This window comes from Telopea speciosissima, chromosome 1 (genome assembly GCF_018873765.1).
Source record: "Telopea speciosissima isolate NSW1024214 ecotype Mountain lineage chromosome 1, Tspe_v1, whole genome shotgun sequence".
In the NCBI taxonomy this organism is placed as follows: Eukaryota; Viridiplantae; Streptophyta; class Magnoliopsida; order Proteales; family Proteaceae; genus Telopea; species Telopea speciosissima.
Window position 1 is genome coordinate 25,246,483 of NC_057916.1, and position 13,916 is coordinate 25,260,398.

Here is a 13,916-nt window from a genome sequence, read left to right on the forward strand (position 1 = left end):
AAAACTGCAGAACTTCTAAACCTATCCAAACCCTACTTTCTTTATACCATAATAATCCCCTACACCTGCATACTAAAGCCATCTATAATCATACCTGAATTCTTAGACCTAACCCTAGTTTTACCCTAAACAGACCACATCTGTAAACAGTTACAGAATTCTGATTTCACCTGGTTCCTATTAGGCTTTGTCTATATAGAACTACATTAAATTTGTCTTTAAATGGTCCAAAATAGGCTGAGTACCAAGTTTCAGCCCCAAAATAGGTCTAAAACCCAGTGAAACCAGTCATCGAGTTGAAGAAGAAAAGAATACCCCAACTCGGAATTTGGCTGGTCAAAACCTGTACTCGAGACGAGTTTTAGTTCCCTGGGTATTATATGCATTTCTTTCATGTGCATCTTTGTCCATGATCTATGCATCTGTTGCATGCATTGTGACATTTAATTAATCAGGCCATGGTTTAGTTATTAATATATGAAATCATGAGACATGGTGTTTTAAAGCATCTGAAAATAAGAATATATAAGATTTGATTTTGGGGGATTTCCTATCACATTCCTAATATTCTGCCAATCAATAGATTTAAGGAATCCTTGATCAAAATCAGAACTTGAGTCCAAAATTTAAAAATAATCCACATATGCCTTATGAGACACAAAAATAATAAAACTCAAATTTATTCAGACAAAATTGTTGTATGAACATGATCACCTTGTGGATCAAAAATCTAAGATATAGCAACATTATGCTATTTTAAATGCAGGATGCATTCACAAAAAGCCAAAAAGTAATAAGCATATTAGTAGCATCCATGTAATAGATAAACTGGCAAAGGGTATAGCAAGGTAAAACCTGATAAGATAGTGCTTTCACCCATGCATTCCTATCTACACCAAACCAATTAGTAGAAAACCAAAAGATCTTCGATAATGAGCTCTGTTCTCTGATAGCCAACTCAAACACCCTGGATGCATCATGTAAGGACTGAATCAGTCCATCGTTGTAATCTTCACCTTCCAAAGATTGATGGAGTTTGATCCTCATTTCCTCCACATCACTACTGGAACTTTTTTGGGGTGTTCCATTGACTGTTACACCATCATCAGCAGATGCAAATAACGCACGGTGCCCAATCCTACTTACTTCATAGGAGAATGAATTGCGAGCTCTAAAGCCCACCAATCTCCAACTATTACTGTGTTTATCATACTCAGATAGGACATGTCTCGTGCAACATCTCTTCCTTGGATTGCGAAAGTCGCATGGTAGACTTCTTACTTCAGATCCTCCTTTGCAGAAAAAATGAATTCTAATTGTTTTTTGTGTAAAGCATGGACATGGAGAGCTGCACAGACAAATCAGGGATGAGCTGCAAGCATGGAGATGGAAAATAACTAAAGCATAGGCATATATCAGGGCTGTAAAGAAATGTTATTGTGGACACATTTACACCATCGACAGAGTAATTAAATCAAGATACTGAGATGGCCTTTGTGTTACTCACCACATGGGTCACAAATGCTCAAAATCCAGTAGTTTAAAACTTATTTACTCCCAGTGTATATAAAGACTCACATTGAAATTATTACATGAATACTCATACATAGCACTAATAGAAATGGAACTAAGGAAGTCACCAATAGAATGGTGAAATCAGTTTAGTCCTCCAGTGCTAAGGATTAGACTAAGATAGCTCAATGGCAAGACTAATGGTTATTTTCTCCCTTGGTTGCATTTTTACTTGTTAGTGACAGTAATTTTAATTGTCAGTTTATCGCTTCATGAAGTTTTCCTTCATTTATTTCCTAAAAAACAAGGACGTCTAGTTATTTCCATATATTATTCACAAACATTGGAGTAAATACATCCATATTTTGTAGAATCCAAATCGTACATAATTTCCTATATGACAAGAATCCTCTCCAACAAGAAGCACCAGAGGTCATTATGGTATTGTTAAAAAGAAAAAAATAAGAGGAAGCAAAACCAAGTCAAGATGATACGGATCTCAATTAGACATTGGGTTACTTAGGTTACTTAGAGATAATATTGTAATTTGTTCTCTTTTATCATTATCTAGTTAGAGCTGTTAATAGCAAGTAGGAGTTAAAGTTGTTTCAGTTATTGACTCCCAAGTAAGAGTCAAATTTTATTCCAGTTTTATTTTGGTTTTCTTGTTTGCAACTCTTCAAATAGATGCTTGTAGTCCATCGTTGAGGTTGATTTTCTCTGCTTCTCAGGTCTGATTTCTTCCATATCTCTTTTCCTTGCTCCTTCTACTCATTCCTTGTTCTTCTATGTCTACTACTGTTTTTTCCCTTCATTGTTACACTGATATTCTGTCCTGGATGGTACCTGGAAGGCTGCAACCAACCAGATCTGAATCGAACTCAAACCAGTCCTTACAGTTCCTCCTGAAATTTGGAGTGAAGGTCATACACCTTAGATCGATTCACACCCTGGAGTTTCATTCCTGTAAATTTAAGTGAAGAAGAAGAAAGAAGAAGAAGAGAGAAGAAGAGAGGAGAAGGAAGGAGAGAAACTGCACAGTTGGGGCTGCAGCCGTTAGTCTGACTGCCCCCAAAACATAATATTAAATAGGGCAAAACATAATAACAGCCAAAGACAAAAATACCCCCAATAGAGGAATTGTGAATAGGGGCTGACGCTAGCCTATTCACGACTCCCCCTTACTCCTAACACTCCCCCTCAAGCTGGAGCATAGATGTTAATCATGCCCAGCTTGGTACAAATGTAATTCACTCTCATACTTCCCAAAGACTTGGTGAACAAATCAGCAAGCTGGTCCCCAGTGCGAATATGGCGAGGAGAAATAATCCCTTGCTGCAGCTTCTCACGAACAAAATGACAATCAACCTCAATGTGTTTCGTGCTCTGATACCATGTAAATTTAAGTGAAGAAGAGAGAAGAAGAAAGGAGAAGGAAGGAGAGAAACTGCACAGTTGGGGCTGCAGCCGTTAGTCTGACTGCCCCCAAAACATAATATTAAATAGGGTAAAACATAATAACAGCCAAAGACAAAAATACCCCCAATAGAGGAATCGTCAATAGGGGCTGACGCTAGCCTATTCACGACTCCCCCTTACTCCTAACAATTCCCAGATTTCTCATTCTACCAGGAGTTACTGCCTTTCAACTGAGATTTTACCTCTGACTACCACTAGGTTCAGTCGCAGAAATTTCCCATAGTCTCATATCTCATTTTCTGGTCTGATTATTGCTTGCATCTAGTAGGGACCTGAGTTACGAATCCAATCTCCAAGTTCCAGCTTGGTTGGATGCTTATTGGTTGAGTTTCATCACTTGAAGCCAAGAGACATTGACGTTGGTACAAATTCTAGAGGTTGAAGAAGACAACCTAAATTGGGTTATTTATTAAAGAGGCTTTCTACTGTAATGCCATAAATACCCATGTGCTTTTTGTTAATTCGAAGTCTGTCCATAACTTATAATTGCTTCCAACTCTGTCCCCATACAAAAAATATAAAAGACCTTTGTGTCCTAACCCACATCCACCTTCCAAAGTAGCCCTTTACAACTATGGTTATTTACCAAATTGGCATTCTCCCTTGCTACCTTTGATATATTTATAGAACTGCCATTATTTATCATATTTGAGTTAGCTAACATTTGGGGGTGAGCCCATATCAACACCTTCTAATGTAGTCCTAGATAGGTAGGAGGCCTACTAGGAGCCAAACAACAGGATCAAATAACAAAAGGGGTTGCTGGTTCGAATGGACAGCACTAGGATTTAGGTCAATTCCTAAGGTTAGGGTTGGATATTGGGAAAGGGGTTTATAGGGTATTAATGGGCAGGTCTAGGGGGTCAATATGGTATAAAAATAATAGGATTTGGGAAGGTTTTAAAATTCTGCAGTTCTGGACAGAATTGTGTTACAGGTTTTGGATTTTAATGGAGTAAAGGAATGGAGGGGATAAAGTGGGAGTTTGGGGCTGAAACTTGGATCGAGTGTCAACAATGATGTAAGGGATGTATGCTGAAAGTTTGGTTTGAAACTGATGGACAGATTTGGAGTTATGGAGGTTTCCTAGTAGAAGTAGGAGAGAGGGGTAAAACTGTAATTTCAGCCAATCGGCTGGGTGGATGGTGCTGAAATTTGAATTGAGTCTCTCTTAGGGTTTAAGAAAGACTTGATCAAATTTTTAGCAGATTCTAATGGTTAGATTTGGCTGGGTAGAATTCTCACGAAAATCACCTTGTATGTGACCTTCTAGAAGGAAGAAGAATAGTTGCAGAATTTCTTACTTGTTACAGGTCTTCAAGGGCAACAACTTTGAAGATGAACAATGGGGTCTCCCAATCTTCACAATGCAAGGAGATAAGTAGCAGCCCTCCCGATCTTCACAATGCAAGGAGTCGATTGGAGATCCACCAATCCCTTCAACCTTGATATTACTCACAAGGCACACTCACGATGGAGCAAAGGCAGCAAGCATAAAGCTAATTTTTATTAATCAAATTCGTATCCAATGCTGGCCTCCCTTACAAACTTATATAGAAGACTCAAAAATAGGCTTAGACACTAAAAAGGAATGGCCTAACCTTATCCCTAACCTATTAGGCAACTTAAACTGACTAGGAAACCCAAATAGACTCAAAATAGAGTCCTAATGACTTAAAACAACTTAAACTACTTAAAATAAAGAAGATTCCCTAATAGCCAATAGGATCACTTCACTTAAATTAGACCAATTGAACCAATTGGATGCAACCAATTTAAACCGGTTCAATTAAAAACACAAAATAAAAACTAAGTATTGGGCTAATCCCGTATGCAACCTATATACCCCTATTTCAGGCCCACTAAAGTGGCCTAATGCATAGAAAACCCTTGGGAACAAAGGCCCAACATATATATATCCCAACCCTACACTTATTCCCAATGAAACAAGCCCTATTTGATGATGAATCTGCATCAACTCTCCCCAACTTGAAAAAATTCGTCCTCGAATTTTGTAGTGATGAGGGGGAATCAACATGTGATCAGCCGCTTTGACCATCCCCAAACAGAATTTCGGTGAAGCGGGAACATTGGGGATAAAGTCTTCAATGCGTGGAGCGTTCTCTTCAAAGAACCATAGTGGCATAACAAACTCTATGTGCTCGACCTCTTCAAGAACAACATCTTGGATGTCGATGATTTCTTGTGGAGTGTTGTCAATCACCACTTCATCTTCCATGTCCTCAGCTTTGTCTACTTTGCCCTCTTCAGTAGTTTCTTCTACCATTATGTGTTGGACCTCCACATCAATTTGATGGCCGAGCTTCTCAACCATGATCTCAACTACTGGTGCAGCTTGGTCTACTTGAATTTCTTTAGCTATAGGTTCTTGAATCTCTTCAACACAAACCGCTTTAGTAGAATCTTTTGTTGGTGCATCTGCCATAGGTGAAACTTCAAACACAGTCGATGTCACTTGCAGTTGAGTTGACATGTTCGGCAGTCCTTGTGGCTGTACAGTCGATGTGGTCACCTTTGGTTGTAATCCTTTTAGAGTAAACAAATGGTATAGACGCTGTCGATCAGGTAGGACACACAAGTTGTTTTCCGGTTCAATCCAACCTTGTCGCTCGTCCAACCAATTGTAACCTACTGCAATAAAGATCCTTGGAGATGGTACCGGCTTACACCAAGCTCCATCATGATATGAAGAACACCCAAATTCAACACAGACTTTACCTGTAGGCTCGATGCAAATCTCTCCTGATTGGGACAACATATCCACCACGGATTGTGAAATAATTTTGTTACGTCTCCTCTCATCAACAACTAAGATGGCTGTGCTCCCATTGGGTAGACGAACTTGGCTCTTGAAAACGAAGGGAGGTGGGTCTTTCAAGGCTTGGTTGGAGCTTCCCTCCGCCATAGCTCTGATACCACTTAATGTAGTCCTAGATAGGTAGGAGGCCTACTAGGAGCCAAACAACAGGATCAAATAACAAAAGGGGTTGCTGGTTCGAATGGACAGCACTAGGATTTAGGTCAATTCCTAAGGTTAGGGTTGGATATTGGGAAAGGGGTTTATAGGGTATTAATGGGCAGGTCTAGGGGGTCAATATGGTATAAAGAAGTTAGGGTTTGGATGAGTTACAAAATTCTGCAATTTAGGGCAGAATTGGATTTAGGGTTTTAGGGTTCTAATAGATCTATAGATTAATGGAAGGGGTGATAATAGGAGTAGATGGAGCTTAGGTTAGAGGATTAGAAGAAGAAGGTTAAATGCTGAATTAATAAACCACTTACTTGAAAGATTAAATCTTCAATGGTAGCAGCTTTGAAGAACTAGAAGAAGGACCTCCCGATCTATAAGATGCAAGGAGTCGATCGGAGTCCACCAATCCCTTCACCTTGATATTACCCACAAGGTAGCCTTGATATTACTCACAAGGTTCACTCAACAGAGCAGAGCAGCAGCTATGGCAGCAAACAAAAGCTTTTTCATTAATCAAATTCGTATCCAATGCTGGCCTCCCTTACAAACTTATATAGAAGACTCAAAAATAGGCTTAGACACTAAAAAGGAATGGCCTAACCTTATCCCTAACCTATTAGGCAACTTAAACTGACTAGGAAACCCAAATAGACTCAAAATAGAGTCCTAATGACTTAAAACAACTTAAACTACTTAAAATAAAGAAGATTCCCTAATAGCCAATAGGATATAAGAACCTCTTAGCCAATAGGATCACTTCACTTAAATTAGACCAATTGAACCAATTGGATGCAACCAATTTAAACCGGTTCAATTAAAAACACAAAATAAAAACTAAGTATTGGGCTAATCCCGTATGCAACCTATATACCCCTATTTCAGGCCCCACTAAAGTGGCCTAATGCATAGAAAACCCTTGGGAACAAAGGCCCAACATATATATATCCCAACCCTACACTTATTCCCAATGAAACAAGCCCTATTTGATGATGAATCTGCATCACCTTCTTCTTGCACCAAAGATCGTACCATTTCCGAAGGAACTGAAGTTACATCTCTTTTCCATTCCCATTCAAGAGTTCTTATGTGTTTCCAACCCCCCCCCCCTTTGAGAGCAAATTTCCATAGGCCCATATTTAACTATTCATTTTTCTTTCTTAAGAACAAAGAAAAGGATGAAGCACAGAATACAAAGCAACGTTCAATCAGAGGGAGAAATCTAGACATGAAAATCTTCGGCCAAAATAATGGAGCCCCAAGACTGAGTATAACAAAGTCATGCCTCCATAGCAATGTTCAAGGTTTCACTGAAATTTCGCAAAACATTGCAAAATATTTTAGTTTCGTAAGATGTCAAAACAAAACTCTATGCGATATGTAAAAAGTGCAAGGTTTCGATAGAAATTTCGTTGTTTCGGCCAAATTTCGATATGTGTGTGGTTTCGGTATGGTTTGGACCAAAATGAGACAAACTTTTAATATAAAATGTATGGATTCGAACAGAATGAGTCGAAATTTCGACCCATTTCATTGGTTTTGTTGGTTTCGGCTCTAAGGTTTGTGGAAACTTGACTTTTCATAATTTTTTGCCAAATCAGTCCCATACAAGCGTGGAACAAGTTGTTAGGCAGTAGTGGAACGCATCAAAAGCAAAAATTTACTACATTTGTGGAAGTTTTGTGTAAGAGTCAAAGTTGAAGGTATATCACTTTTCCTACAAATGAATTTTGTCAAAAAAATCGGGTAAATACTTGGTGCCTTGGCGGTTGGCGTACAACGTATACTAACAACCTAAGGTCTGAAGTCAAACTATCATTTTGGGTTTGTTTTTATACGATCTAAAGTATCCACTATGTTTAGAGTGCCTAAAATAAGGTTTCCTAGAAGTTTTGGGACCTAATTTGGCCATTTGACAGAAATATCGTGGCTTCACGAAATATTTCCAAAACCTAGAACCTTGCTCCATAGACACCCAAAATGGAGGACCATGCAACTAAGAAACCAAACACTTGGTGAATCACTTTATTTATTTGAGCAGATTTGTATCAAATAATCTGATGTTCTACAAAAGTCTAGCAGCAGGCAAATGGAAGTAGATTCTGTAGATCTGTAACTTTACTTGAGAATGCAGCCACCTCCATTCTTCAACAGTGAGTCTGAGATTGCCATGGGGAGCCCAAACTTACCATGAAATGGGAACAAATACTAAGAGAGAAGGGGAAATTTAGAACATAGTTGATGACTTGATGTTATCAGCATCTGATTGCATAGGTAGCCCACGTTTGAATTTTACAGGCCGCTTGAAATAAGATGATCAACTGTGACTCTGTGACTAATTCATCCCCCACCAAATGGTGAGTCATAAGAGATATGAATATAGGGCTTCATATGAAATGGGCAGGAAAGGTAAAACACCATCACACAACCAAAGAATGTATTGAAGAAAGATATTAACTGAACTGTGAACCCACAAGTTCACAGACCTCCACCTTCTGTCCCTCTCTCTCTGATCCACCTAGACCTTATCAACCATTCAAGCCCAGAGAGTAAGGATGCAAAAGAATCCACCACCCAATCATTTAAGTTATGCCACAATATTTGCAAACTTCAACAGACCAGCCGTTCTCCTCATAGAAATCCCAAAGTGGTTAGGAAAGGATTGGGTTTTCCAAACTTAGACCTGGTTCAATACTGCCACCTTCTGATAAGCTGACAATAGGTCATGTGAACCTCTCTAGTTTCCCATCCAAAAGGCCTGAAACAACCCATGCTAGCAATGACAGATCCTCTCCTTCCTCCTAGAACACTATACCCATTTATCCATCAAGGCATTATTCATCCTTCTCATCGAACGGACACCACTCTTATAGACTCATAAGTGAAGGCCCAAACCACTAAAACTGTATATCCTAGAGTTAGTGATAAATTATTCCATATAAACTCCTCCTGTAAGGATTCAAATGCACTCAGAAAGAAAGCTCAGTATGAGCAATAACGGCATGATGTAGATTGAGAGATTTGATAAAGCAGTTAAGAGTGAACATCAGATTTGCCCCTTCTGATAATTAAAACCACTATGGCAGTGATGCAGGAGCACTACCTTGGATCGACCCAAACCCAGTTGAGTATCCAGATGGAGATGAACCGGATCCAGAATGAGTTTTTGGAATTTAGCAGGATTTTAAGAATTTATGTTATTTGGGGAAATAATGTCTTTTAGTTTATTTCGTTTTGTTAGCTCCGTAGGATATTTGGTTTCACAATTCCTTCTTGGTTTCCTTTTTTGAATTAGTTTCCTAGTTAGAGAGTTAGTCTTATTTTTTGGAGTCTTTTAATTCTCTTTATATATGGTGTAACTCCCCATCGTTGAATAGATTTGAAAAGATGAATTGAGTCTGTGTTTGTGAAGAGCCTGCGTGGCTGATTTTGTGCGTTCCTCCCCCCCCCCCTCTTCTTCTTCTTCTTCTTCTTCTTCTTCTTCTTCTTCTTCTTCTTCTTCTTCTTCTTCTTATGCGTTCTTCTCTCCCCTGCAACTCTGATTTCTTCCAGGCTTCCCTCTTCTCCTAACCTACCCAGAAATATCCACCGTTTTCTTTGTCTGTTAAGCCTCACAGCTATGGGACTTCTTATCAGTCCCACAGAGAGATGAGAAGTGAGGGAAAGAGTGAAATTACAATCTCTTCTGGAATGGAAGACCTCCCATCCACTGACTACAAGACTGCAGCCTAACACCCAAGTTAGCCTGACGGTCAGCTAAATGAGTCGCTTCCCTCTTCACATGATGAAGAAGAACTATCATTAGAAATATGGTCCCTCCATCAGGCAGCCACTTCACAAGTATTATTAGAAGACAATTTTCGGTCAAATTATATGTAATTCTTAACTAATGAAGTATCTATGATAAGGGACAGAGAAAATGCAGGGAAGAGTAGGACCTCCCCAAAACAGATGCATTCACACAGGTGTCACTGAAGAAGCTAGCGACTCTTGATCAAATTGAAACTTGCTGACCACAGGATGTATCTATGTTTCAAGGCTGAGGAGACTAACCACCATATGTTTCTTGAATCAGAGTTGGAAGTAGGTGTATAGTCGTATTATTTAGGTCTGTTTGGTTATGGCTCGGTCCCCATCCTGCAGTGAAGTATATATTTACAAAGCAGCCAGATATTCAGACATCCCCTGTAGTTAGTTTTGTATGGAAAATGATCCCTCGAGAAATTTGCTAGATATACTGTTGAATGAAAGAAATAGAGAATATTTGAAGATAAGATGAAAAGAATCTCGCAGTTATGAACAGATGTTGGGAGTTGGTTAAGGACTGGGGGTTTGTGAAGCAAAGAAGTTAGAACTTTGAAGTTGTCTCAAAGAATGACTAAAACAGCAACTGGCAGAGCATTTTGGAAGTATAATTGTGAACTATAGATACGTATATCTAAAGTTCTTTATTTTTTGTACTTAGCTAAATAATTCACCAGTGATGCGGAACCGGGTCACAAAAGCCTATTGGGGTTCGCCACGGGTCCACCCAAGTGTTAAGCAACTCAAACACCAGGGACGATGACATTCTAGTACTGATATGGAACAATATATGACTCCTCAGGGCATGTAGGTAAATACAAATTAAAGTTCAATGACTATCTTGGAACAAACTTTTAAAAAAAAAAGGGACAAAACATAATTAATATGGTAGAGGGGTAGTTTCAGTAACAAAATTAAAAGGGGTTAAACAGGAGACATATTGTGGGGGTTGTCTTCAACCTCCAGCCAAAAAATGGAGGCAGAAAACCAGCGGGAAGGGAGTGCATTTCAGCTGTGAGGTCTCTCTCATAAGGGACCCAATCATGGAGAAATTTCACGGTAAGCTTTCTAAATCGTACTCCTCTTGGAAGTAACTAACATTAAACCCAATGGACCAAGAAATAATAGGGTATTGATCTCTGCAGCTTGATGTAGCGGAAGAACAGAACCAGAACTGAAGTTCAAGTTGGAACTTCCAGTCCAGGCAACTGGTCTCAGATTAGGCAACTTCGATCGCCCTAGGGTAAGTAATTAAACCCCTATATTTCAGCTCGAATTGATGGAGTCCCAAAGAGTTCAATCCAAGGGTTTAGGGCTGCTAAAGACATAGTGCAGAATAGACTGACAGAGAAAGAAAAGAGAATAAAAGAAAGAAAATAATAATGGAGAAGAAAAGATAAAAGAGAAAGAGAGGGATCACATGGAAGAAAGGGGGGAGTTCACACAAGCCAGCAGGCTTCAACCAAACAAACAGTCAATTCATTCTTCAAAATCTATCTATTTCATCGGTTACAAACCAATATATTAAGAGAACTCCAAACAAGAAGTATAAATCAACTCAACTAAGGAAATTACTATCTCCCTACCTATGTAGCTATCTCCAAGCAAATAATTAAGAGATTACATATCACCCTAATAAAGAAAAAATCTAATTTATCCTACCAGACCCAAATCCCAATTCGGGCCCAATTCTCGGTCAGAGCTCTCAAACAAGTTCGTTCCAGTCCAACGAATTGCTCCTGCATCAACCAGTATACATGTTTATGCAGAATTATCCTTAGCTAATGAAAATCTTATTTCTGTTGTCAATCAAAAAATAAACAAAGAAGGGCTTTTCTATGCTTAACTTCTTACTTTAATTGCGGAGGCTCGTATAACCACGATAATAATTGTCTTCATCATTACCACCCAATAATGTGATCGAATCCTTAATAGCAATAACACTCGCAGCCATTTACTACACAAGGTTTGTCTTCTTTCTACTCTGATCCCCACCCACCAAGAAAACAAATAGGGGAGGGGGATAACTACAACAGCAACAAGAAGAAGAAACCCCCACCCCTGCTGTAGTCAATACAAATATATAAGCACATCCACAATATTGTGGCAGGTCTGGCTCAGAAACTAAAGTCTGGAGCCATGAAATAAAATCATAGGTCCTCCTGAAAGCTCCTGCCCAACAGGTTCGAATTACAATGATACATTCTGTTTCGATGGGCAGTGCAGAGTTTAACTGAATGCGAACTCATCATAACCACACAACCGCAACCATTATACAGAAAATTCCACCAGAACTCCGCGAGATGTGATAAATGTATGTTAGTCGAGAAGAAAAAGGGGAAGTAATTAAGTTAAACCAATTGAATTACAACCTACCGTACGTTTGCATAACCTAACTGAATGGAACTAGACAAAGGAGAACCAAATAACCGTAAAAAAAAAAAAAAAAAACAGAGTAGAGCTTAAGAATCAAAACTAATAAAAACCCATAGAGGAAACAGAATCGAACAACAAGGATGAGAGATTTTGGACCTTGAATATACGAAGCTCTGTTGCGGCAGTTTAATCGCCATGTACGAGTGCAAGAACCCAAAAGAATTCAAAGAAAATTTTCTAGAGTTCTATTGCATGAAGATAAGTCGGAGATATTGAACAAGCTCTGAGTCTCTGACTCGAATGGATGATTCGAGCTCTTAATTCCTGGACGGCGCACCTAGGAAGTGCTTTCTGCACGGCTTAAATATGTACCACACATATCCACACTCCGGTCCCTGCTTACACGCACGAATACACATGAGGACCATATCGTATTTAATCAATACCATATCTTCTTTATTTAATAAAATTTTAAAAAAAAATCACATTATTTGAACACGTGGCAAAAAGATAGTCATACAGAAGGGCATTCAAGGACCGCTTAAAAAGTCCAGTAGAAGTTTTGAATATGATAATTGGAAGCAGCCCGTTCTTTTGTGTGCGTGTTGCGACCAGTGACACAAAGAAAGAGAGTGGCGTTGAATTGGTATTTTTTAATGAAAAAATTACATGATTAGCTATTTTTGGGTTTTTATCTATAAAACTGTCGACTTTATGTTGGAGTTAACAAAAATAGACAAAAACAAGTTTAATTTTATGAAACTAAACAAAACAGTGACTCTCCTTCCTTCCTCGGCAGATCCCCTCTAAAAAGTTCTCTTGTTTTTTTCCTCTGTTACTTGGGGTAGCAGAGAATGGCAGTGGCTAGGACAAAGGTAGGGTTGCAAAAGAACGAAGGATGCATGGATGAGAAGGCAATGACAAGGGTAAAAATATCTAAAAAAGTAAGTGTGGGAGGCAAAGTTACTATTTTGTCTAGTTTTGTAAACCTTAACTTGTTTTTGTCTATTTTTGTTAACTCAAGCATAGGGTGGACAGTTTTGTAAATGAAAACCCAAAAGTAGCTAATCATGTAATTTTCCCTTCTATAATTCCCATATTTAATGGAAAAGGAACCGCAACCGGTACTTTGTATGGGCGTGTCTTTTTGCACCGGGCTGTTTGAATACACGTCCACACACAGCATCGGTTAGCATTCTTTCTCTCTTCTTTAATTCCTTCATCTTCATACGTGGTGGATCAAACGATCTCACATACAGGAATTTTTCTCTAATTTTCTTTTCTTTTTTTGTTTTTGGTTTTTTTTTCTCTAAGGTAGGTGTATACATGATTCCTTTGGCAACTCAAGCCTGTATACAATTCCTTCTATTCTCTAAACAATTTGATATGATCCATGAAACTTGGGCGACAGTTTAGAATCTCTTACCAGAGAGAGTGTGGTTTGCTTGAATGGTTAGAGTTTGATACAGATCCAAACTCCCACTTGGAACTCTTTTTATCAGTGGTGGCGATCATATATACCCTTTTCATATTATACCGCTTCGAGTTTCTTGGATATGGTTCCGCATATGCTTGATCATACCATCTCAAGCAAGCATTCGCTGCTCCAGTGATTCAACACGTGTTGTCCTCATAACATAAGTAAATAATGTAGGTGGTGAGCTCCCATACACCACCTCAAATGGTGTTGCTTTAATTGTCGATGGCCAATAGATGTTGAGGCAAATTTTTTTCACTCATGATAACCTCCTTTCAT

At 38.8% G+C, this 13,916-nt stretch overlaps 1 protein-coding gene across 2 annotated transcripts; it reads right to left on the reverse strand.

The window, feature by feature from the left end:
- Positions 1-741: 741 nt before the first annotated feature.
- Positions 742-12,480, reverse strand: LOC122670909. 2 transcript variants are annotated; one of them, XM_043867952.1, is made up of 2 exons: positions 12,314-12,480; positions 742-1,339 (listed from the first exon to the last, which is right to left on the reverse strand). In XM_043867952.1, the coding sequence occupies exons 1-2, from the start codon at positions 12,355-12,357 to the stop codon at positions 757-759; spliced, it is 627 nt and encodes a 208-aa protein (XP_043723887.1). In that variant the 5' UTR covers positions 12,358-12,480; the 3' UTR covers positions 742-756. The 2 variants fall into 2 exon arrangements, with proteins under 2 accessions (XP_043723887.1, XP_043723880.1); XM_043867945.1 differs by having other exon boundaries at positions 742-1,348; positions 12,317-12,475.
- Between the last annotated feature and the right edge of the window lie 1,436 nt (positions 12,481-13,916).

Coding starts and splice junctions, on each gene's coding strand:
- LOC122670909 (XM_043867945.1), bottom strand. CDS start 12,357: ATGGCGATTAAACTGCCGCAACAGAGCTTCGTATATTCAAG. Junction 1,349..12,316: donor CAGAGCTTCGTATATTCAAG/GTCCAAAATCTC, acceptor TTGTCTGTGCAG/CTCTCCATGTCCATGCTTTA.